The 26,447-nt window shown below is 36.1% G+C and overlaps 1 protein-coding gene across 7 annotated transcripts in view; it reads right to left on the reverse strand.

Annotated features, from left to right (window-relative positions):
- Window positions 1-26,447, reverse strand: part of ANKS1B (ankyrin repeat and sterile alpha motif domain containing 1B) — a 967,677-nt gene that overhangs the window by 570,636 nt on the left and 370,594 nt on the right. For all 7 annotated transcript variants that reach the window (XM_069490549.1, XM_069490550.1, XM_069490547.1 and 4 more), the window contains one exon: window positions 20,634-20,770. In XM_069490549.1, the coding sequence (XP_069346650.1) occupies window positions 20,634-20,770 (137 nt within the window). The remainder of the gene's footprint in view (window positions 1-20,633; window positions 20,771-26,447) is intronic.

The following is a 26,447-nucleotide window of genomic DNA, read 5'->3' on the forward strand; positions in this document are numbered from 1 at the left end:
AGAACCCAAGAAAAACATAAAGCTGGATGTAAACATACCAAGGTGCAGTGGCTTCACCAAACACAGAGAAGAATCAGCACAACAAAATTCCTCTGCTGGGACGGCTTATGCGTGGCTCTGTCACCACCTTCGCTCACCAGGTTAAATAACCAGCACTACGCAATACAATACAGTGCTCAGGCTTATTTTATCAGTGTTTAAGACAGCTGCCCTGGAAATTTCAGTGATTGCTTTAAGTAGAAACTTTCAGGGAGGTCTCTAATAGGAAATAAGTGGCAAAGGCCCTGGTAAAACTTTCTAAACAGCCCACCTGTCTCTCATTTGGAGGAATGAGGGCTCAAGACAGACACCGTTCTTTCCCTCAAGGACCTCATATTCTAGTGAAAAAGGTAGATCTGGAATGGAGAAATGAAAAGTTCTATGAAGAAGTAGAAGATGCTAGGAAGACATATAAGCAGGGATCTAACCCAACTTGGGACGTAAGGAAAGACTTCTTTAAGGAAATGACATTTCAACTGCCACCTGAAGGAGATGTAGAAATTAACTAGGCGAAAGGAACGTGAATGGGTTGCAATGAAGCATCCAAATCAGAGGGAACATCAGCTGCTGTGATCCTGAGGCAGGAAAAAATACAGACAGCACACGTAAGGCACGAAAAGGTGGCTGGGTGCGTTTGGAATACAAAAATGAGGAGCAGAGCAAGTGTGGCCACATCTTTCCAGAAGTTTGTGAAATGAAAGAAAATTGGTATAGCTAAGGGAGATTTTTTTTTTTTATGATGGCCTTGACTTGAGCATATTGAATTGCTGATGGAAATGAGGTGATAGATGTTAAAGGGATGGGAACAAAAGGAATTGAGGAGAAGTCATGGGGTGGAATTTAGAGAATACACGGGAAGTTTGGTTTTAGAGAGGTCGAGGAATAACTCCATTTTAATAGGATGAGAGAAGAAAGTATGGGTTCATGGAGGTTTTAAAAAGATTTTGGCAAAGTATTGCGGTAATTCCTCCACTGATGACTTCCAATTTCCCTGTGAAGTGAGGGCTAAGCTATCCATAATAGGCTAGGAGGAAAAGTGGGCATCTGAGAAAACTTAAAGAGTCACTGAGAAAGTTGGCATGCAAGCTGACTAGAGAAATTCAGGTCTGCTGAGTCCTGTTAAGGGCCCTGATAAGATTGGGAACCATGAATGTATATTGTTAAATTAAGATTAGGAATTGATTTATTTAATTTCTCTAGCAGGCTTTTTTTCTAATTTACCTGAAAATAAATGAAAAAATTTATTAATCTCTCACTATTTACTCTTGCATATACACACACACACACACACACACACACATATACAAACTATTGCTCTTGTATTTATTTCAGTGTAATATAACAAGCAGGTTAATAAGGTTTGTGATTACTATATAGTTTTTATGCACTATGCACTTTATCAATATAAAAACCTCTTTGTTCCTAATGCTTTATATCTAAGTGGAGTCCAGAAAGATGAATAAGATGACCAGACCAAGGATTAGGGGATGGAGAAGGGAAGAGTTTGGAGCAGTGTTCCAGGCAGAAACATCTGCCTATGTTTTGAGAGAGCATGGTGCTTTGGAGAAAATTAAATAAGTCTAGAGTTGGGATACAGAGAAGAGAGGAATGAGGCTTAAGATGTTGTTCTAGACATAGATAGGAGCCTGGTCATAAAGTTTGATTACGTTAAGTTTGATCAAACAAGAGTGATCAAACCTGTGCTTAGCTAGGTTTTAAAGCTAGGAAATAAATGGATAGGTTTGGAAAAAATGGGGTATCACTTTGAGAAACAATCTGAGTTTTACATGTCCTATTTGATTTGAATAACTTTTTTTCCCTCCTATACAGATAGCAGAAGCAGATTTGAAGAAAACACACATACATTCACCATAAACAAAAATTTAAATCACTCATTTTATATATATACACACACATATACTCACATATATATTTCAAATTTGCAAATTGTATACATTAATCTTTATTTTGTAGTTAACATATTAGTTAATTTTTATTGTTATCATGCAGTTAACAGTCACCCATATGATTCAAATAGTTTTCAAATACTACTTAATATTTTTAATATTCCATCTTCCATTCAAATAAAAATTTTTATTCCATTCTTGCTGCTAAAAATAGTGCTGCGCAATTCACAACTGCAAAGATGTGGAAACAACCCAAGTGCCCATCAATACATGAGTAGATTAATAAAATGTGGTATATGTATACCAAGGAGTTCTACTCAGCCACAAAAAACAATGGTGATTTAGCACCTCTTGTATTCTCCTAAGTGAAGTATCACAAGAATGGAAAAAGAAGCACCACACGTACTCACCATCAAATTGGTATTAACTGATCAACACTTATGTGCACATATAGTAGTAACATTCATCAGGTGCTGGTCAGGTGGGAGGGGGGAGGAGGGGATGGGTATATTCACACTTTATGGGTGCAGTATGTATACACTGTCTGGGGGATGGACATGCTTGAAGCTTTGACTCAGGTGGGGCAAAGGCAATATATTGTAACCTAAACATTTGTACCCCTGTAATATGCTGAAATAAAAAAATAAAAAATAAAAATAGTGCTGCAATGAATATATTCTCTAGGTTTTTCCCTGTTTCTGAGCATTTCATTGGTACAGACGAGAAATTACTAGACTAAAAATATTATCAATATTTTCCAAGACCCTTGATTCACATTACCAAGAAGATTTAGAGAAACATTTCCACCATCAATCTGTACCTGTATTGCCATGAGTTTACCACACATTTACTAAGCACAAGGATATATTTTCATTAAAATAAAAGTCTTAAGTACTTTTTAGGTTAAATGTTACAATTTTATTTTGCATTTCTTTGACAGTGCTGTTAAGCATTTCTCCTTTTGTTTAGTAAATATTCATCTTTTTCTTTCTCGAATCATCTATTCATATTATTTGCCTGTATTTTTTTCCATGGACATGTTAGTCTTCTTTATCATCTTGTAAGAGCTCCTTGTGTATTAAAATATTAAAAATTTAATTGTGTACATTTATTATAACTATCTCTATCTTGTTTGTTACTTGCTATCTATTTTAATTGAGATTTTTTTAATGCAATGTAACAACTTTTATGTAGTCAAAGCTATTTATGTTTTCCTTTGGTAATACTTTCACAGGTTTTGTGCTAAGTAAATGCTAGTATCTCTAAGATTAAGTTTGAAATATTGACAGTCAGTGTCTCTATCTCTTCATACATTTTACTAGTTAATAGAGAAATGATTGCTGAACTAATCATTTGCGACTGTTGTGACAGAAGGGAGAAAGAGGAAGTGTAAGGATGAGAACATAAGAAAATGTCTCTCATAGAGCTGTTATTAATCACTGTCAATATTTCATTAGAGTGCATTGCCTAATGTCTGTTTATATAATTTAACTTATTTGAAATAGTCTTTTCCTTCACATATTTTCACTAACTTAATGATCCTCTTAATTTATTATTTCATGTATAATTGCAGTTATGTAGCTATCTGTGTTGATATCTTTGTTATATTTTTTTATGGAATCCAATAGAAAATGGAAAAGGGTTTAAGAGTATCTTTGATGTTCAAGAAATATTTGAGACAAAAATAATCTTAAACAAAATAGTAATATGGTTTGGTACTTGACGTTACTGAATTTAACATTTATGGCTTGATGTCTCAAACAACTCTTCTAAGAATTCATGTCAAATTATGTCAATTACTTCTATGTCCATTCAGCAAATATTCATGGTCAACTTCTTTACTTAAACACCAAAAATCAAAGAAGATAAATTTCATAGACTAGTGGGGGATCATTTGCAATTCCTGTTTTTATAAATAGTAATGCAATTAATATACTTTTCTAAAATTTTCCTATCTTTTTTGATGTAAAAATAGACTCTTACAATACACATATAAAAATTATATGGAAGATCTGGGCAAAATTCAGGATTTTTTTGTGTGTGTTTGTTTTGGCGTTGCTGGGTTGGTGAGCAAGGGTCAAAGATCTGTTTGGGGTATATAAAGTTTGAGGTATCTTCTAGAGGTCATGTAAATTATTAGCTATAAGGGTTTCTAGTCCTTCTGCTATGCTTCCTTAGCATTATGTGTGTTCTTCCATATAATTATGTCTCATGGCCCTCATACTGTGCTGCATCATGCATGCCTTCTGTCTGTTCCTCTATTACAAGTTCATGTCTTCATCAGGGTCCTTGTATTGCTATTTCCTTTCCCTGGGTCATTCTCCCCGACTCTTTGCATGGCTGGTCATTCCTCTTTATTCATGTTCCAGTTCAAATACTACCTCTTCATAGAGGTTTTCTCTTATCTAAAGGACTGGCTCCTCTTCCAAATATTGCTTTGCTTTGTTTAGTTAATTCATAGCACTTATCACAATCTGAAGTTATATTCATTATTTATTGTTTACTTGATCATTGATTATATACCTTCTCTGGAACAGAAGCTCCTTGAGGACAGGGACCTCTTTTGTGTTGCTCACTGGTATATTCCCTGTACCTACCATGAAGCCTGGTATACGGGACACATTCAGCAAATAAGAGTGAAATGGATGGATTGGACGAGGGCATCTCATTGGAGATAGGGTAGGAAAGGTTACACTAGCTGATGCCCAGATCCTCTCCTGAAGGAAGAACGGAAGTTAACCAGGTAGAGAAAGAGGGACATGCACTCTAGACTATATCAGAGAGTGTGAGAGAACAAGTTTCCTTTGGAGAGTTGCAGGAATTTTGTATGACTGCATGTTGGGGATGGTGGTCATAAACAGGAGTCCAGTGCCAGAACATGAAGGGACTTTTATGCCTTACTCAGCAAGAAGTGTGGGTGTTGTCATGAAGGTAATAAAACCTGAAGGGTTTTATAAAAGTGAATAACATGACCAGGTTGACAGTGTAATAAGAGTACTCTCCATGCAGGGGAAGAAATCCGGCACTGGGAGACAGAGCCCCAGCAGGGTGAGGAGGGTATCCTGATACAGGCAGTGTAAGGAGGGTGTCCACATGTGGAGAGCAGCCAGGGTGGAGAGTCAAAGAACTGTAAGGGTGAGTAGGGGATGCACCAGGGGTCTTCCTGGAGTAGGGAGTCAGAGCACATGCAAGGTGAGGAGGAGGGAGGACTTGTTGCGTGTCTAACCCTGAGCAGGGCAAAGATGGCATCCATTGGGGGGTGCTGGTATGGGGTGTTGGAGCCTAATTGGGATGAAGCCAGCATCCACATTTGGGGATGACCTTAAATGAGAGTAAGGACCTGATGAAATAACTCAATACACTATGGATAATGGAAGCCAGGTTTCTGTCAGAGAATAGAATTACAAATATGGAAATGAATTCTGCCATATTTAGAGTGAAATCACATTATCTCTGTGAACTCACAATTCTCAACATATGTGGACATAGAAATATAGATGTAAGCGTGCGTGTATTTGTGTATATACACCCACTCCCAAATACATACGTGCACATACATACTGTGCAAATATACAAATATTGCCCAGCCCTGACCACTGAGGGAGCCTGGGAACAGTGACATCCCAATACGAATGAGTATACTTAGTGCCAAAATATTGGCATCTAACTACCATTTTACACTAAAAGAAAATAAAACTTCTTGGAGAAATGGCTGATTCCATATTTAGGATTGGAAAAGTATATAAGAGATAAACCTAGAATATCTTGATGTTCTAAGCAAGGAAGTGCTCAAAGAATGACAGAGATAATTTAAAAGAACACAGGAGGGCTCCCTTTGGCAAAATCCTGAATAATTTAAGTATGAAAAGAAATAATGATAGTAGTGGAGTATAACTCATTGAATAAAATAAGAAACCATGGGTTTCTGTAGATATAAATAAATAAATGAACAAATGGAATGTTTATAAAAAATGGGATATTAATGTAGTTTCAAAGTATATCCCCACAAAATACTTAGAAATTTCAGGAGACAGAGTAATTTTACAGTAGAGAAGTCTGAAAGACATCACCTTACTCAAGTGATCAAGATGAACATTATGAAAACTCATTATGACAAATCAAAAGTACTGTACTACCCGACAGGATGCAATAAGAAAAAGACAGAGTAACTTCTGCTCTCTTCTGACAAAGATGCACACCCTGAATCTAATTATGAGGAAACATGAGACAAACCCAAATTGGGGAACATTCTACACTATAGATGACCTGTGATGTTCAAATGTGTGATGATTTTAAAAGTTAAGACTGAGGAATTGGTCCAGATTGAAGGAAATTACAGAGAAATGACAATTAAATGCAATGTATGATTCTGAACTAGATACTTTTACCATAAAAGATATTAATAGGACAACTGGTAAAATTTGAATGGAGTCTTAAGATTAAATGGTAGTAATATATCAAAATTAATGATCTGATTTTGATGGTTGTTTTGTAGTTATAGATAAATGTCCTTATTTGTAAGAAATAACATGTCCAAGTACTGGGAGTGGATGAGGCATCAGGTTGGCAACTTACAAATAGTTATAGGAAAATAAGACCTTTGTGTTGTATTTCCAACTTCGCTGTGACTTTGTGATTGTTTCAAAATATAAAATAATAACAATTAAAAAAGCATGAAGATCACTCTGTGAGGAATGTAGAAGATAAGTGAGAGGTAGATGAGAATAACAGCAAGGGAACCATTGTGGCAGCTATTTTAGTGATTTGCTCAAAAGAATCAAGACAATTATGGTGGGAGTAGGAGAAAAGAAAGTTTTGGGAGATACTTAGGAAACAGAATTGACATGCTTTGGTGGCTAATAAGGTACGGAGAGAGAGGGAAAGGGAGGAGTCTAAGGAAATTCAGATCGCTGGCTTGTGTAACTGAGTAGATAGCAGTGCGATTAGTTGAGATAAGGAAGGAAGAACATACTTTTGGAAGCACATGATGATTTTGGTGTCAGGCAAGTAAGTGTAGTGAGTCTCATCTTCCAAACACTCTAGGTTACTTGACCAAATGAAATATATGTTATTAGCTTACTGTGGGGCTAAACTTCTGTTCTCTGGCTTTGTGTCTCCACAAGAAGGGAATTCTATGAAAGTAACATTTTTGGCTTATTCTCCCACCCTTTATTCATTTGTTCCCCAAGGAATTAGAGTTACTCAGCTATAAAATGACTTTGCAGAAAGAACTAAGCATGCTCATCACTGCCTCTTCTGGGTTTCTTCTCTTCAGAGCCAGCAGGTCAGCATAATGAACATGTTTTCTGCTCTTCTGCGGTAAAATCACTATGCAGGTTGTCTAACTATGCCAGTGACTGGTGGGGATGTGTGTCTGACTCAAGGATGAAGTGACAGTGAGAACTTTCAGCCTCATAGCTAGAACCATATTGTCCAAACAGTTCTATCAATAATAGGAAGAAGTATGGCATTTGATTTCAATTTGTTCCTTCAAATAATAGTTACTGAGCACCAATTATGTACCAGTTGCTGTTCTAGGTGTTGGGATTGAGCATTTCATAAAAAAAAAAAAAAAAAGAAAAAAGAAAAAGAAAAGAAGGAAGGAGGGAAGGAGGGAGGAACAGAGGGAAGGAGACAGAGAACCCATCTCTCAATTGGTTCTGAATTGAATCTGTAAGAGAAAGAAAGCAGTGTGGTCAATTTGTCTCCTAAACCCAAATAGCTGTGAAATTTTTTTTATTCCTCCTCATGTCTAATACAGTGCTTAAAACAAACTTATTGAAGTGAGTTCAGTTAATGTAAAATAGGATAATGCTAAAATAATTTTGTCTTATAGGGAAAATTATAGGTCCTTCTAATTACTTTTTTCCAGTTTTAGACATTTATCACCATTGATTTAAAACTTATTTTTTAACATGGCATAATATACAGATACTTATGTTACCTTTCCTCATACATAAGATGGGAATCTAAATGTTCCTCTCAATCTCACATTGTTGCTCAGAGTACTAAAGTAGACAATGCATAGCTACCACTCTGTAACATACTAAATAAATGACACATTTATTTCTGTGTCAGGGTGCTCCCTTTCTCAACAGTGTGTATTTGTGCAAGATGAGTGGAAAAATCAAACCAGAATGGAATTGCTAGGCTCAGCTATAAAAACAGTCTATGAAATGCCCTAGACCATGTTTCCCAAATTACGTTTTATGGATCACTAGTTGTAAAATATATTAATGGGTATACAGGAGTCGTAGTGGGGGAAAGTTCTGAAAAATCATTCAGCAAAGAAATTGTTTAACCCTGTATGTCCCCAATATATTGGGAACATTTTTTCCGAGAACATCATTTATAGAATGAGTACTCCACAGATATTAGGACATTCCAATTAAGAGAAGAAGGATAGAATATCTGCTTGGGACTTCCTGATTATTAGAATGTCCTATGATGAATTTAGCATTGCATTTAAGTCAAAAGGTTATAAATACCTTATTCATTCTATCCTGCTCCCTGGACTGGATAACTGCCTGCCATGGTTTGAATATGGTTTGCTCATCCCCACCAAAACTCATGTTGAAATCTGATCCCCAGTGTGGCAGGGGTAGGGAGATGGGGCCTAACGGGAGGTGTTTGGGTCATGGGGGAGGATCCCTCATGAATGGCTTCGTGCTGTTCTCAGGGTAGTGAATGACTTCTCGCTCTAGGGAAACGAGATTAGTTCTCACAGGAGTGGATTAGTTCCCTGGGTTGTTATAAAGCCAGGATGCCCCTCAAGTTTTGCCTCTTTTTACTTGTCGGCTTCCCCTTTGACCTTCTGCCATGTCATCATGCAGCACTGGAAGCCGAGCAGATGCCAATGCCATGCTCCCTGTGCTTCCCAGCCTGCAGACCATGAGCTAAATGAACCTCTTTTTTTCATAAGATACCCAGGTATTCTAAGCTGCGGCCCCAACGCCCACAGACCAGTACTGCTAGAGACCAGGCCACAGAGCCACACACCTCCATTCCTGTCCCATTGAAAATTGTCTTCCATGAAACTTAGGAAATGGGGACAGGGTGCACAGCAGGAGGTGAGCAGCAATGTGGGGAGCGGAGCGAGTGAAGCTTCCTCTGTGCAGCTGCGCCCCATCACTCGCATCACCGCCTGAGCTCTGCCTCCCCAACCCCACCCTCGTCCGTGGAAAACTTGTCTTCCGGTCCCTGGTGCCGAAAAGGTTGGGGAACACTGCTATATAGCAACACAAAACAAGCCAAGACACTGCCACCTCATCTATTTAGCTACTACTCAAATATAAAGGTCAATTTGAGGGTCCCCTCCCTTCCTAGAATAGTCTTCATTGCTCTTTTCCCAACTATACTCAGTTAATTAATTCAAATAATACTTATTGAGCACCAATTATGCACCAGGCACGGTTCTAGATGTTGGGCTTGAGCATTAATTTTTAAAAAAGGAAGGAAGAAAGGAAGGAGAGAGGGACATATAAAGGGAAGGAGGAAGGAAGAGAAATTCCTCTTGTCATGGACCATCCAGTTAAGTTGGTAAGAAAGATACCAAATCGACACACAATGTTAATTCAAGAGTGAAAAATGCTATAAAGGAAAATAGCATAAGGGAGATAGAGAGTGAAGAGGTAGCTACTTTATATTCAATGGTCAAAGAAGGCATCTCCCATAAGGAAGCATTTGAATGATGACCTGGAGGAAGGATGATAATGAGCTGTATTAAGTCTCTGGTAGAAGGGCATTCCAGACAAGTCAATGATAAGTATAAAAAGCCTAAGGCAGGAGTCGTTTGGTTTATCTAAATGTAACACAAGGAAGATAACATGGCTGGAGTAAAATGAGCGAGGTGGAGAATGATAGGAGATAGGCTAAGATGTTAAAGAGTCAGATTATAAAGGGTGTTGTACACCTTTCCTTTGGAAGCTTGAACAGGTGAACCACGCAATCTGATTTATATGAGTAGCTGCTGAGTTACAAAATGACAATTTTCTGTTTAATGCCGGGAAACAAGGCGGAAGGCTTTTTCAAAAGTCCAGGCAAGAGATGTTAATGGCTTATATGTGAATGACAGAAGAGAGATGGTAAGAGAGGCCTGATTCAAGATATATTTTTAAAGAAAAGCTAGAAGACCAATTTTTAAAAATTTTTGGTCTCAAGATCCCTTCATGCCCTTAAAAATTATTAAGAACACTAAAGAGTTTTAGTCATGAGATTCATATCTGTTAATATTTAATATATTAAAAATTAAAAAGAGATACTTTTTAAACATAAGAATACACAAGTGTATACATTTCATTAGCCACCAGACCTATGACGTCATCACACACCATATAGTGTCTGAAAAACTCCATTTAGCACTAATTTTCAGATGAAAGTGGGAAACGGCAAAATATCTTTGCATTATAATGAAAATAGTTTTGACCTCACAGATCTTCTGAAAAGGTTTGGAGGCTGCCAAGGGGTCCCGAACCACATTTTGAGAACCGCTGGCCTGACGGATGGGATGCGAGGTGCGAGAGAAATGCAGGATGCAAGGATGGGGTCGAGTTCTTCAGCCTAAGCTGCCATTCACTGAAGTAAAAAGCTTAGTGCTATCCATGCTAAGCTTAAGACAGTCCATTGAGATTTAGAGCATCTGCTGGGTATGAGCCCGAAGTCCAGGGAAGTGGTCAGGGCTGGAGATAGAAATTTAGGAGTAATCAGCATATAGATGTCTGTTTCGAAGCTCTGGAACTGGATGAGAATACGTGGAAAGTAAATGTAGATTTAGAAGAGAAGAGGTCTGAGGATGACTCCTGGGTTATTCAGTCAATGAACTCCATCCTTGTGTGAAATTCTAAAAGTTGTCTGTTTAGAGCATAGCATCCCTCGATTGATTAAAGGTTCTTTTAGGGCAGAATCCATATCTTATTGTCATACTCAAAACACAAAAACAAAAATCACCGTCATGTGGTAGGCACTCAACTATGTTTCTTGAATCAATGAATAAATAAACAGGGTAATGATATGCTCTGTGGTACTTTCATAGCTAAATTCCAGAATTTTAGAACAGGCGAAATTAGGAAGTTGAGATGATTAGCTTCAGATTCATATATTGGGTATACTATTCCCTCTGTAGTCAAATAGGTTCCCTTGAATTTAGGGGCAGAGGTAATTGGAGACTTTTAACCTTCCCCATGCAAGTCAATAACAAGTGACTTAATAGGAGGGATAGATTACATTTCAAATTCTAGTCTGCCACTTAAGATATTTAAAGGAATAATGCCAACTGTACTTTATGAACATTTTATTTTTCAAGGGACTTTTTCCCAGAGAATGTTTTCATCAATGCATTCTTATTCAGACTGTCTAGAGATGCTCTAGGGAAAAAGACATTCTAAAAAATGGCATCTACTGAGATTTTTATGCATGTGGAAGTGAAAAACCTGAATAACACAAAAGAAAAACACAATATTAATAAAGTCTGTTGCTATCAATGGCAATATAAGCACAAAATATACAAAATTGCATCTCATGCTTAGAAAAGGAGATGAAAATAATTCCTTTACATGTAGAAAGTGTCAGTTACAAATAATGCCCTATTATTCCTAGTGCATAAATTCAGCCAGGATTTCATCAAATGAAAAGAAATGAGGATGAATACCATTTCACTGACATATGATTGGCAATGACCACTGTATGAATTGATGACGGTTTTAATCATTAATGGAAAGTACAGTTCATAGTGGATGCTTTCTGGATTCTGGCTTTTCCCTCCCCTACATGAGGTCAGCCTGACCCAGTACCATGCCATTTATCTTCATTGATTTCTCTCATATTCCCCGTTTCAGGGGCTTGTACTTCATGTGGCTCTCTTGGGCAGATGCCTGTAAGGAATGAGATGCTGGAGGTGGGGATCACTCTATATTTAATCAATTTCATCTTAAGAAGGTTCAAGTGACTTAGGGAACTTAAAAAGGCTCCCACATACATTTTCTAAAAGTTGCCATCATCAGAGCCACTTGTGGATGAGACAGAGAGAGTGAGATCATTGTCACTCAAAGGTCTCACTTCACACGTGGGCAAACATCACCATCATATGACAAGGTGAGTCACTACAGGGCTTTACAGTTTACACAGCATCTTGGCACATTTCACCTGGTTTGAATTGACTACATCCCTGAGAACTAGGCAAGGCAAGGAACATTCTCACTTTGCTGCAAACAGAGGATCAGAAAGGTAACACAGAGGGCATGTGACAAAAGAAAGGTTGGAATTAAATTCTTAGAAAAAGCAGCTCACAAATAAAAAGTTTGCTTATGATTCCATGACTTTCACAAACTATCCATAGCTTTTCTAGGAATGCCTCATTTAAAACACTTTCCCTTAGACAGACTGATTTAATTGGTCAGGGCAGGAGCCCAGGCATTTTTTAAAAAAGCTTCCCAGGAAATTCATATTTGTCAAGAACTACTGGTTGATTGTTGGGTCCCACTTACTTCTCTCAATTTTTTTCCTTTCCATATTGCTCTTTGTTTCACCTAATATTATTTTCTATTATTATTATCTTTATGTTTTTAGCCTTTTCATCAGTTTTTGTTTCAAGTCTCAAAATTACTGGGTACAGTCTTTGCTTCCTTCCTTTGGGCTACAAATTTTGGCCATATATGTTTCTGCTCTTCTTCCTTTTTCCAATCTATTATTCTCCTCTTAAGCTTCATCCCTCTAGAACATCAATATACCATCTTGATTATTTTTTCCCTAATGAGCTAATTAGCATTAATAGGAAGGCTATTGGAGTTAGGAGATCAGAGTTCTTCCAGTCAGTGACTGTACACTGAGAAAAGTATTCAACCTCTCTAAGCCTCAGGCCCAATCAGTAAAATTAAAAAAAAACAAAAATCCTACCTGATAGAATTTTTATAAGAAATACATGAAACACATACTCAGTAGAAATAAAAGGCTCAATATTCAATAATACAAATATTTTTTAAAGACTATCTGTTTGAAGATCTTTTTATTCTTTGCCTATGTTTACTTCAACCCAATACAATATTCTGTACTCTTTCCGAGATATATGCCTCTGCTTTTTACATACCCACTCTCATTTCTAATTTTAAAATTTAGCATATGTACTCTGTAACCCTACAGTGCCCAGAAAATGTTATTCTAGATTTGGCAAGAATTTTATGTAACCCCAGTTCTAAAGTCTTAATAATGGCAGAGAGAGATGGTATGATTTATTATTAAGCCACTTTATTATTAGCTAATTAAGCATACATAGGTCCAGAAGAATATCCAGAATGCTTATTCCTTTCAGGTTGAGTTAGAGCCTGATCTAAATAAAGACCAACATGGGCAGGCATTCAGGAACAGCTCATCTTTCTTCAAATCATCTCCTTTAGTCTCTTGAGAGCACTGATCCTTTGACCCAGTGGTCCCCAATCTTTTTGGCACCAGGGACCTGGTTCATGGAAGACAATTTTTCCCCCAGATGGTGGACACGTGGAGCTCAGGCAGTGATGCACAGCCTGGTTCCTAACAGGCCACGGACCAGTACCAGGCCATGGCCCAAGGGTTGGGGACCACAAGTCTAACCTTTCTTTTTTTTTTTCTTTACCTTTATAGCCTCTTTGTTTCTTTCTGCCATGGCGCCTTCTTAACTGCAAAAGAACGCAGCCTAAAGTCATTTCATTTTGCTGAAATTTACTTAGGATGGGATTTTAAGTATGTGATGACATCTGGATGGTACCTGAAGTATCTGTGCACTGTCTAGGGAATGGACACGCTTGAAGCTCAGACTCGGGGGGATGGAGGGGCATGGGCAATATATATAACCTGAACTTTTGTACCCCCATAATGAGCTGAAATAAAAAAATAAATAAATAAATAAAATAAATAAAAAAAAATAAATAAAATGGTCATGGTAAAGGAAAAAAAATGTGGGATACAAAAAAATAAATAAATAAAATAAAGACAATTGGAATGTCCTAGTCTGTTCTCGCTACTATAACAAAATACCACAAACTGGATAAACAATAGAATTTCTCACAGCTCTGGAGGCTGGAGTGTCCAAGGTCAGGGTGCCAGCACTGTCGGGTTCTGGTGAGGACTCTGTTTCAGGTTGCAGGCAGCCAACTTCTTGCTGTGCCTTCACATGTTGGAAGGGGAAACAAGCTCCCATGGGCCTCTTTTATAAATGAATGAATCTCATTTGTGAGAACTCTGCCCTCATGACCTGATCATCTCCTAAAGGCCCCACTTCTTAATACTATCTAATTGGGGATTAGGTTTCAACATATAACTTGTGGGAAAACACAAGCATCTGGATCATAGCATAGAATTTCAAATTTCCGAGACTGATTTTCTCTTAGGATTCACCTATACTCATTATACTGAAAGTCTGTTTCTTATAAAGCACCTGTTTGGATAACTTATCTGTGGTGTTGTGCTAAAATAGCCTCTTTTTCTGTTTCCACGTTGGGTCACTTCTCAAAAGCCCTCTTCTGTTGTTTTAGACTTGATTTGTGTCATTAACAGGGAAAAGAGTGGAAAAACACATCCCGCTAAAACCACCACCCAGAACATAGACCAAGAATCCAGTGTTTTGTCAACTGTTATGTCAGTTTGTTTTAAGTTTGGAACTAATTAGATTTATATACACCTCCTATTATAATATTTAACTTTTCAGTCCCCATCACTCAGGTCTCTCCAATCAACTTTTAGTCTCCACTTTTCCCATTCTCTGCAAACAAGTTTAATTTCCTGCATCCTGAAATAACACAAAAACTGTTTTCTCAACTCTGCTTATCCTTTAATATGCTTCTCTCATTTTACCAAACTATTCAAAAGATTAATTTACAATCAGTGTATTGTTTTTTTCCTACCCTTCAACTCTTTGTATATTAAGCGTCTACTTTCTCTAATTGAAGGAAATTGCATTCTTGAAGGTCTTTGCCCTCATAATTGCCAAATAAAGTAGCATTTTGGTCTCCCTTGTCCTCTACCTCCCTGCAGGTTTTGAAAATGTTGAGTAATCCCTTCTTCTTTAATTTCTCTTTTTTTCTTTATATCCACAGTAACATTTGTGTTCCTTCTTTTATATCTCTTAATGATTCTTGTCTCTCTCCTTTGCTAAGGCCTTCTTTCTAAAGTATATGTGAAGAAGTTACTTAAATTCCCTGGTTCTCAATTTCTTCATTTATAAAAGGAAGATAATATTCATTCTAAAAAGAGTATTCCAAAAAGAATCATGAACATTAGGTGTTCAACAAATATTAATTATACTGCTTTAAACATTTCTCAGCATTCTGTCTTTGGTACTGTCTCCCTTCACCATTTTTATAAATGAGAAAAATCTTTATCTCAAGCCTTCATCTCTCTCCAAAACTCCATACCAATATTTTCTATTTGCATATCATGCCTCACACTCAATAAGTTTACAAAACCAAATTTATCATGCCATCTTCTCCCTCATTAAAATGAACTTCTTTTGAGTCTTTCCTATCTCTGTTAATATTATTCCAAAATTCCAGTCAACCAGGCTCAAATCATTAGTCATCTTTGACTCCCTTAAACCAAATCCAGCTATCCACCACTAATGCTTTATCCAAAGTGTCTCTTGCACCCAGCATTATATAAAAAGTATAAAACACCATAACCAAGTATTATTCATATTACCATGCAAAATGCAACAATGTAATTCACCACATTAACAGAGCCAAGGGTACATACAATAAACTAATAGCCAATATTATAGTTAATGTTGAAACACTGGCTGCTTTCCCCAAAGATAGGAAACAGAGTAAGGATTTTTCATTTTACCACTTCATTGAATCATTTCACTACAGCCACAGCAGTAAGAAAAAGAAAATAAAAGGCATAAAGATTAGAAAAAAAGTAAAACTATCATTATTCTCAGATGACACAAAAGAATCTTATGAAAATTATTTTTGATAGCAAAAACTCCTCTAACTTTTAAATAAAATTAAACAGGTAATATAAAACTCAATTGCATCTCTATATACCAAAAATAAACAATTGAAAAGTGAAATTAATATATAATACTAAAGTATTAATTCAACTCAGTGAGGAAAGTCTTTTTCCATGTAGCAAAGAACAAATATTGACCCCTACCTCACACCATTGCTATTGGCGATTATAAAATGGAACAACTACTTTGGAAAACTGTTGGGAAATATTTTATAAAATTAGCTCTTCATCTGCCCTATGACCCAACAGTTCCACTTTTATGTTTCTATATGAAAACATATGTCTATAAAAAGACTTGAGTTGGGCAGGGTGGCGCATGCCTAAAATCCCAGCTACTGGGGAGGCTGAGGTGGGAAGACGTTTGAGCCTAGGAGTTTGAGCCTAGTGACTTGTATACATGTATTTGCAACATATTCACTCATAATGGTAAATAATAGGAAAAAACACAAGCATCAATGAACAGGAGAATGGATGAAGAAATCGTAGTACATTAATCCAACGGAATGCAGCTCATCAAAGAAGGAACAACATGGATGAATTTCAAAAACATTACATTGAGCAAAAGAAACTAAACACTGACCCACACACACAAATATACTCACTGTATGATTCTATTTACATAAAGTTCAAGAATAGGTAATACTCATATAGGATGATAAAAATCAGAAAGTACTTGTCCCTGAGGCAGGAATGAGGGCAACTGATTAGAAAGGAGCATAAGGAAACTTTCTGGGGTGATGACAATGCTCTATATCTTGCTTTGAGTGAGGTTACACCTACATATATAATTGTCAGAGATCATCAAACTGTATACATAAGATCTGTGTATTTGATTCTTCAATTGGGGAAAAAAGATGCTTCATCAGGAAACATTAAAATACCAAAAAGCCAACACAAGTAACATAATTATTTGGTAAAAAGATGAAAATTGGTATGTCAATAGACCTGCCTAATATTTTTTTTCAAAGATAATTTTTTCAAGTATTTTTTGAGGTATAAAAATAATTTGATTTTCAATTATAAGTAAATAAGTTCAGCCTTCTGGGTTCATCTAAGCAGAGAAACTCAGCCTTGTGGGTTAATATACTGAAAAGAAACAAAGAGAAACCAGTCACATATAAATATTTCAGTCACTATAAATTAAAAATAGATTGTTTCACAATCTGAATGGTTTTAGAACATGAAAGAATCCAAAGAAGCAAAGGTGAAAAGATCAAACACAGGATGCAAAACTAACAGATGTGACTTACCGAGTTAATAAATATGCTGAATAAAAACAAATTCAACAAAGCACTGGTAAGCCTCCAGCTTCCAAGTAATTAACACACTAAGTAGAAACACATGCAATGTGTAATCAGCCCTATCTCATATTGAAAGCAAGGACTCCTTGGTTACAATGGATACTCTATAGGCAGAATTACCAGAAAATAAACTAGATAAAAGTATGCAGGAAGCAGAGATAACATAACCTAACATACTCTATGTAAGCAATATCTATTTTCAGTAAATAACATGAAAATTCTGTCTTTATCTCACCTATTCAATATCATTCTTCCCACAATAAAAGACTGAACACATTAACTAATGCCCAGGCAAAGAAATGTAAATTCATGTATAAGTGTTGCCTTTTTATTTTCAAGGCTCAACACCAGTTTGTTTTTTTTTTTTTTTTTTTTTTTTTTGAGACAGAGTCTCACTCTGTTGCCCAGGCTAGAGTGAGTGCCGTGGCGTCAGCCTAGCTCACAGCAACCTCAAACTCCTGAGCTCAAGGGATCCTCCTGTCTCAGCCTCCCGAGTAGCTGGGACTACAGGCATGTGCCACCATGCCCGGCTAATTTTTTCTATATATATTTTTAGCTGTCCATATAATTTCTTTCTATTTTTAGTAGAGATGGGGTCTCGCTCTTGCTCAGGCTGGTCTTGAACTTCTGAGCTCAAACGATCCGCCCACCTCAGCCTCCCAGAGTGCTAGGATTACAGGCGTGAGCCACCTCACCCAGCCGCAACACCAGTTTTAAAAGTGAAATTATCATTTCAACCATGTTATTAATTTCAAATTAGTAAATGAAAAAAGTACTTGAATATGCATAATTCAATCTAACTTCACATTTCTTGCATTTCCAGATAGAAAGCCAGAATTAGCAAACACTTTGGAGGATTAAACCTGTGATCAAAATATAGGCTCTTCTATATGCTAACCAATAATTATCTTTTCTTTGGAACAGCAGCTCTCAACAGTTTTCTATCCCTGACACACCTATGACTTGTCAGAACACACCAGGAGTCTCCTATTAATCCATCTGTCCTCCTTGTACACCCGCTAGTCTCCATACCATTTCCTGAAACCACATGTCCTACCCGAATACTGCCTCATAAATACTTCCACATGAATTTTCCACTCTTTCCTCTCTACAGTGAATGAGGAGCCTGGGGAGTTAATAACTCACATGGAGAAATAAGTAATGCACCGAATTCTCTAAGGCAGGAGGAAGAGTAGCCCAATCTAGTTTATATTCTTTCCCAATTTATATATATATATATGTTCATATATATATACACACACACATATACACATACATATATTTGTTACTGTCCTATTAATATTACATATATATTTACAGGCTGCATTGGTTCTAATTTAAATACCATCATCCTTGTGAGTTACTTAACTTTCCCTCTTCTTTATTTTCCCCTCTATATCATCATTATAACATCTGAGAAAGAAAGGTGGAGCCAGTTTCAAGGATAAACATTTAAATAATGACAGCACAAAGGAATAGATTCAAGATGAAATTTCTGGCTTTAATAGTATCTCTAGTTTTCTTCAAAGTTTACCAAAATAAGAAAAGCTAAACCAAACTAATATGAAATATGTGGAGAAGGATTTATGAAATAATATCTCTTAGAGTTGATCACATCATAGATATATATAGAAAGAAATTTGTTTTTCATTCATTGAATAACCTAGTGCATTTACATTAGAGAATTTACATTGGTATAAAAATAATTATATTTAGTAATGAATTTTATTAACATATATAGGACAATGTCTTCCCTAAATAGTTAAAAATGCTGAAAATGTAATAGACACACAGAAGCACCAGAAACACCTTCGTATAATGAGAGAACCAATCACAATGACTGTATCTAGAGCTGGGTTTAGTGAGGTTTATTTCTTGAAGCAAATAGACAAGATCAAATTTACTTGAAAAAGAAGAGAGAATTTCTGAAAATATTTTCCTTCTCCACATATTGGGGCACTGTGTATAATGTTACCTGTGCCTAAATGACCCTGAACCTATAAATTTCATATTCATAAAGATGTGTCAAGTTGTACAACTTCATGACAATTTTTCTAGCCTCTGAATAGGATTGGAGGAAACAACTATTACACTAAAGTAATGGAAAGGAATTCAAATCAGTTGCATAATTTAGTCCCTTTGCCGGGCCAATATCCTTATTCATGACACTGAAATATAGATTCCATTGAAATCGATGAAGTCAAATGAAATGATTTATATGAAAAGGTTCTATAAACTAATAGTGGATATGTGAAGTTAAAGTGCTATTTTATTGATGAGGATGAAGATTATAATAAAAATAATCTAAAATTAGTTATATTAAAGAAGGCAAGACATTAAACAGATCATTGCTCATTTAGACTAAATCAGTCTTAAAAGACACATTTGCCCTACAAATAGGCTCAAAGGATTTGTTCAGACTATATATCTAAGTAGATGATGAATGGCATTAATTGGATCCAAAGTCCCCCTGTTTTGGATTTTATAAGGCCCATTCAGAATAAGCCAGGTTGAGAACACCACCAATTCCATGTTCTGGGTCCATCTGTTGGCAAAAATATAATGCAAACAGCTTTATAAGTGCTATTTTCAATGAAATATCACAGAACAGCTTGTCCCAATGATATTTCTAAAGCTTGCCTGCAAACCGCCTACTGGGAAATCCAACCGAAAGAGAAGGGAGAAGAGAAAGAAATCTACACAGACAAGTGACAGGGATGGAAAAAAAGAACAAAGGGTAAAGAGAGACTGGCTTAGCCAGAGGAATGTGAACACTGGAGGGAAACAAGGAGTGATGAGAGGTGCGATACCAAACAGACAACATTAGTTAGAAACCGTAAGGAATAGAGAACTTAAAGAAAATACATAGAAACCACTGGGGATGGAGGATAGAGAAATGATCACAAACAATGAAGCACAGCTAGAGGAACAAAGACAAAAGGAGCAGGAAACACCAGAACACATGTAACAGCTCAATAATTGGACTGTAATTATTAAGGTGTTGTTGAGAAGAAAATGATATGAAATAGCTATTTTTCTAAGCACTACTCATTTCTTTTCTTTCTTTTTGTTTTCCTTTTTTTTTTTTTATTTCAGCTCATTATGGGGGTACAAAAGTTCAGGTTATATATATTGCCACGCCTCCCCATCCCCTCGAGTCTGAGCTTCAAGCGTGTCCATTCCCTAGACAGTGCTCATTGCACTCATCATTTTTCTAAAAGTTAATACAGATTTCCGTGGTTATCAACAACTGCAAAGGAAGCAAATATTCTCTTCTGGGTCTCTTCTTTTAATTTAAAAATCCATTGACATACCATAAAATAGTCCAGGCATTGCAATACAAGTGATAGTCACGCACTGATTCAAAAACAAAATACACTATAGTGCAGATGATGTCATTCCGGGCACTTACCTGGGGTCGAATAACTTTTACAATATTTTTGAGGGCAGTGTCGGGGGACGGAGGTGAGCAGTCAGGTGTTGGGCCTGTTGAGCTGTTTCTATGGTTACTAGTTCCTGGAGCAGTAATTGCTACCTCAGAGGCATTGTCTGTGAATAAAAATAGAACTGCCATGAACCTAATCACTCAGTTTACCTTTCAAGACTTGAAATTGCTTTTCTGAACACAAACTTGAGATTTCAACTTAAAACTGGTATCGATTACAAGATCATAATAAGGAATATTCTCAGTGGTACATTTCAAAGATAATGTTTATCAAATATTTTGTTTTCTTTTAAATGTCACCCCCTGGAGTATTTTTCTGAGATGAAAGAGCATTATTACTCAATTCATAATGATAGATCATACAGCATCGCTCCTAAGACTGCCACTACTATATGAATGACTAACACCTCACCTTAACTAAGGAGAATATGCTTTTGTGACATGAACGGGCTAAAGCTTTACCCCATAATCTCTCAAATGAGTATTAATCCTTATTAAAGTAGGAGTTTCATATCTCCCTGATTCATAAAATCCAAATTCAAGCCTCCTCAAATCACTTTCCCCAGAAATCCCTCAACTATGAAAAAGTATCCCAGTGAATGAACTTTAATGAAAAACTGACATTTGCTCAAAATGGTTTGATAATGTAGACAAACACAAAATATCATTCCCAGATAAGCATATCATCCTATATGATCAAAACCAAATGAATGAAATTTTAAATTCTAAATTAATCTTCCCTTATGTTCAGTATTTGGGGAGGGGGAGAGGATAAAGACTTGAAAATCAAAAACATATATAACATTTTGTTTTTAAATTTATATTAAAACATAATAAAATCAAAGATAGTTTTAGAATTTTTAAAATACTTGGGAAAGGATGAAAAATGTTCTATAAATAACTTCTGCTAGCACATAGAAAAGTTATATTATTTTAATGACAATTTGGCAATCTTCTACAGCTTTTGATGAAAACAGTTGCAAGCTCAAATCTGCAAAAAATTTACTTCTCTGTTATGTTTTAAATGAGTTCCCAATAATTTTCTGTCCTATTCAATTAGCTAAATTGATGCAAAAGAGACTGAGACTATGAATTCTTTATAGACCAGCAAGTTTCTCTGTTCCTGACCACTATCTACAATTCCCAGTGAAATATAATAATTTATCAAGGCATCCTTTGCTCATAAAATGAAAAGGGACGAATTACCTTAAAACTCTACCTATCACATAAAAATATACTTCAGTCTCACTGGGGGATCCAGACACAGGCTTGTGAAACAAAAAAATTCAAGTGTGACACATTGAATTAAAATGGATCATTCATAAAATAAGTCTTAGAAGTGTCCTGAGCATACACTTGACTAAGGTTTAATAGATACGATGGGATTTGAATTGGCATCTCAAAAGAGGTGTGGTGGTCTTCTGAGTAGGATATAAAAGTATGAGTAAGTGTTGAAGTGGACAAAACATCAGTCGGCAAGACAATGACAAGATGCTCTGATCTCTCCAATCTGTCCCTTTCTTCTTCATTCAACCATACATCTAAAAACATTTATTTAGGGGGCAACTATGTGTCAGGTATTATGTTATGTTCTAAAGATAAATTAACAAGAATCTCCTGGCAGGGACTGGGGGAAGGGAGGGATGAATAGGTGAAGCACAGAGGATTTTCAGAGCAATGAATTTATTCTGCAGGATACTATAATGGTGGATATGTGTCATTATAGATTTGTCCAACCCATAGAATGTATTATACAACACCAAGAGTTAACCCTAATGTAAAATATACATTTTGGGTAATACTGTGTCAATGTAGGTTCATCAGTTGTGACAAATGTACCACTTTGGTGCGGGATGTTGATAGCCGGGTATGGGGTATGAGGATGGACTGGGGGTGGGGAGTATATGTGAACTCTCTAATTTCTGCTCAATTTTGCTGTTAAGCTAAAAATGTTCTAAAAATAAATTCTATGAAAAAAATTTTAGAAGAAGCCTTCCCCTAAGAAGTATACACTCAAGTGTGTCATCAGACAGGCAAACAAATTATAATGCAATATAACTTGAGAATTGATAGCAGACAAGTGAAGTTTGATGAAAAAGCCCAGGTGGGGAGCAACAATCAGACTGTGACTTGGAGGGAAGATGGATGTGAAAGGCTTCAGTTTTCAGGTAAGAAAGCTGGGACAAAACATAAGACATAAGGGCATGAAGGTGGGAAGAGCACAGTTGAAGCTGATATTTTATGTTAGAAAGAAACTGGAGATACGTATGGGTGAGTAAAAGGAAGTTTAATTAGTATATAAGTTTGTACTTAATTCTGTAGGGAATGAGAAATATTGAAGACTGTCAGGGAGTAATATAATAATAATGATAATAATAGCTAACACTTATTGAGCATTTATTATGTGTAAGCAGCATGATAAATTCTTTTACTTACAGAATCTCATTTAATCCTCAAATCATCCTATGAAATGGGTTCTACCCTCACCATCCCCATTCTACAGAGAAGCTGATTCCAAAGTTATACTGCCTATAACTGGCAGAGAAGGATTCAAATTTTGGATTGATGACATAGTGCCCTTCTGCTGGTTGGCATGTCATAAGTATGTGAAAGTGATTAGAGCATGAGAGCAGAGGCTGAAGACTATGGTCATAGTGGGAGTAGGAACAGTTTCTATTTCTAAATAGAGTTGATTCCTATCCCCACTGTGGCAATAGTCTTCAGGCTCTGCTCTCATGCTCCAATAGAGTTGAAGTAGAATGAGGGTTACCAGAGATTGTGAAGGGTAGTGAGGAGCGGGGGAGAGATAAAGTGGGGATGGTTAATGGGTGCAAAAATAGTTAGATAGTTAGAGAGATTGAAAAATATTTGATAGCACAACAATGTGACTATAATCAACAATAAGTTAGGGTATACTTTAACATAATTAAAAGAGTAGAACTGGAATGTTCCTAACATACAAGAAATGATAAATGCCTGAGGTGTTGGTTACCCTAATTGCCCTGATTTGATTAATTCACATAGTATGCCTGTATCAAAACATCATATATACCCTATAAAGATATACAAGTATTATGTACCTATATTTATTAGAATTAAAAATAAATTTAAAATAAAATAAAAATAAATCAATACAGTTGAACAAACTCCACAGAAATTTAAAAAGTAGAACATGGACACAATGAAAAAATAATAATAAAGAAAATGTCAACCATAAAAACATCCTTAGAATATGTTTGTGTGTACTACATGGCATAATTTCTAGAAGCAGGAAGATCAGTTAAGACTAGTGATAGGCCGGGCGCGGTGGTTCACGCCTGTAATCCTAGCACTCTGGGAGGCCGAGACGGGTGGATCGCTCGAGGTCAGGAGTTCGAGACCAGCCTGAGCAAGAGCGAGACCCCGTCTCTACTAAAAATAGAAAGAAATTATATGGCCAACTAAAAATATATAGAGAAAAAATTAGCCGGGCATGGTGGTGCATGTCTGTAGTCCCAGCCACTCGGGAGGCTGAGGCAGTAGTATCTCTTAAGCCCAGGAGTTTGAGGTTGCTGTGAGCTAGACTGATGCCACGGCACTCACTCTAGCCCGGGCAACAGAGTGAGACTCTGTCTCAAAAAAAAAAAAAAAAAAAAAAAGACTAGTGATAAAGTTACAGACTATGGTGTTAGCATTTGCATTGGTGATAAGTGACTGGATTCTGGACATGTGTTGATGGACTCCTAATAGCCAAAGCAATCTTAAGCAAAGGAACAAAGCTGGAAGCATTACACTATTTGGTTTCAAAATATACTACAAAGCTACAGCAATCAAAACAGCATGGTGCCAGATAAAAACAGGCACATTAACCAATGGATCAGAACAGAAATACCAGAAATAAATCCACACATTTATAGTTAATTGATTTGTGACAAAAGTGCCAAGAACACACAATGGGAAAAGGACAGTCTCTTCAATAAACGGTGTTGGAACAACTGGATATCCGAATGCAGAAGAATGAAACTAGAGTATCATCTCATACTATCTAAAAAAAATCAATTCAAAATGAGTTAAAAACTTAAAGATGAAACCTGAAAGAATAGAACTATTAGAAGAAAATATAGGGAAAAGACTCCATGACACTGGTCTGGACAATAATTCTTTGGATATGACCCCAAAAAGCACAGGCAAAAAGAACAAAATTAAACAAATGGGATTATATCAAACTATAAAAGCTTCTTCACAGCAAGGGAAACAATCAATAGCATGAAGAGACAACCTACAAAATGGGAGAAAATATTTGTAAATTATGCATCTGATAAGGGATTAATATCAAAAATACATGAGGAACTCAAACAACTCAACAGTAAGAAAACAAATAACCTGCTTAAAATGAGCAAAAGATCTGAATAGACATTTCTCAGTAGAAGATGTATAGATGGCAAACACATATATGAAAAAATGCTCAACATCACTAATTATTAGGGGAATGCAAATTAAAATCACAAGGAAATATCATTTTACACCTGATAGAATAGGTATTATCAAAAAGATGAAAGATAAGTGTTGAAGAGGATATGGAGAAAAGAGAAGCTTTACACACTGTTGGTAGGAATGTAAATTGGTACAGTCATTTTGGAAAATAGTATAGAAGTTCCTTAAACACTGAAAGTAGAACTAGTATATGATCTAGCAATTCCACTAGTGGGTATATATTCAAAGGAAATGAAGTCAGTATGTAAAAGAGATATCTGCACTCCCATGTTCACTGCAGCATTATTCACAATAGCCAAGATACGGAATTAATCTAATTGTCCATCAACAGAAGAATGAATAAAAGTCGGATAGTATAATGCTCCCAGCTTTGTTCTTTTTGCTCAAGATTGCTTTGGCTATCCTGGTTCCATCAAGAAATTTTTAGTCTATTTCAATACACACACACACACACACACACAAATATACACACTCACATGGATAATGGAATACATTTCAACCTTAACAAAGAAGGAAATCTTGTCATGTCATGGGCAACAACATAGAAAAACCTGGAGGACTTATGTTAAGTGGAATAAGCCAGGCACAGAAAGACAAATTTACATTAACTCACTTATATGTGGAATCTAAACAAAGTTGAACTCATGGAGGCAAAGAATAGAATAGTGATTACCAGGGACTGGGGAGATATTGGCCAAAAGACACAAAATTTCACTTAAGAATAGTAAGTTCAAGAGATCTATTGTACAACATGATGATTACAGTTAATGACAATACATTATATTCTTGAAAATTGCTAAAATAGTAGATTTTAAGTGCTCTCTTCATAAAAAAAGTATATGAGGTAATACATATGTTAATTAGCTCAATTTAGCCATTCCACAATGTGTACATATTTCAAAACATCACGCTGTACACAATAAATATATATAATTTTTGTCAACTTAAAAAATAATTAAATTTAAAACATTTGTTGATGTGTTGGATATAGGGACAGAAAGAAAAAAGTCAAAGACGACTCTCAGGTTTTGGTCTGATAAACTGAAAGGATTGAGTTACCATCAATAGAAATGGGAAACATGATAGGAGGAATATACATTCTCCACCATATCACTTCAAATATTACCTCTATCCCACTCTTTTCTCTCCTTTTCCACTTCAATGAAATAATGTTATGGCGACTTTATTCTCTTTTATCATTTATTCTCTCTTTTGTACTTTTGTCTCTCTCTTTGTTGCACTCTGAATAGTTTCTTCTATTAATTTTCCAGTTTATTGGGTCTTTCTTCAGCTGTGTCTAGTCTTCTG

Source organism: Eulemur rufifrons, chromosome 16 (genome assembly GCF_041146395.1).
Source record: "Eulemur rufifrons isolate Redbay chromosome 16, OSU_ERuf_1, whole genome shotgun sequence".
NCBI classification, from domain to species: Eukaryota; Metazoa; Chordata; class Mammalia; order Primates; family Lemuridae; genus Eulemur; species Eulemur rufifrons.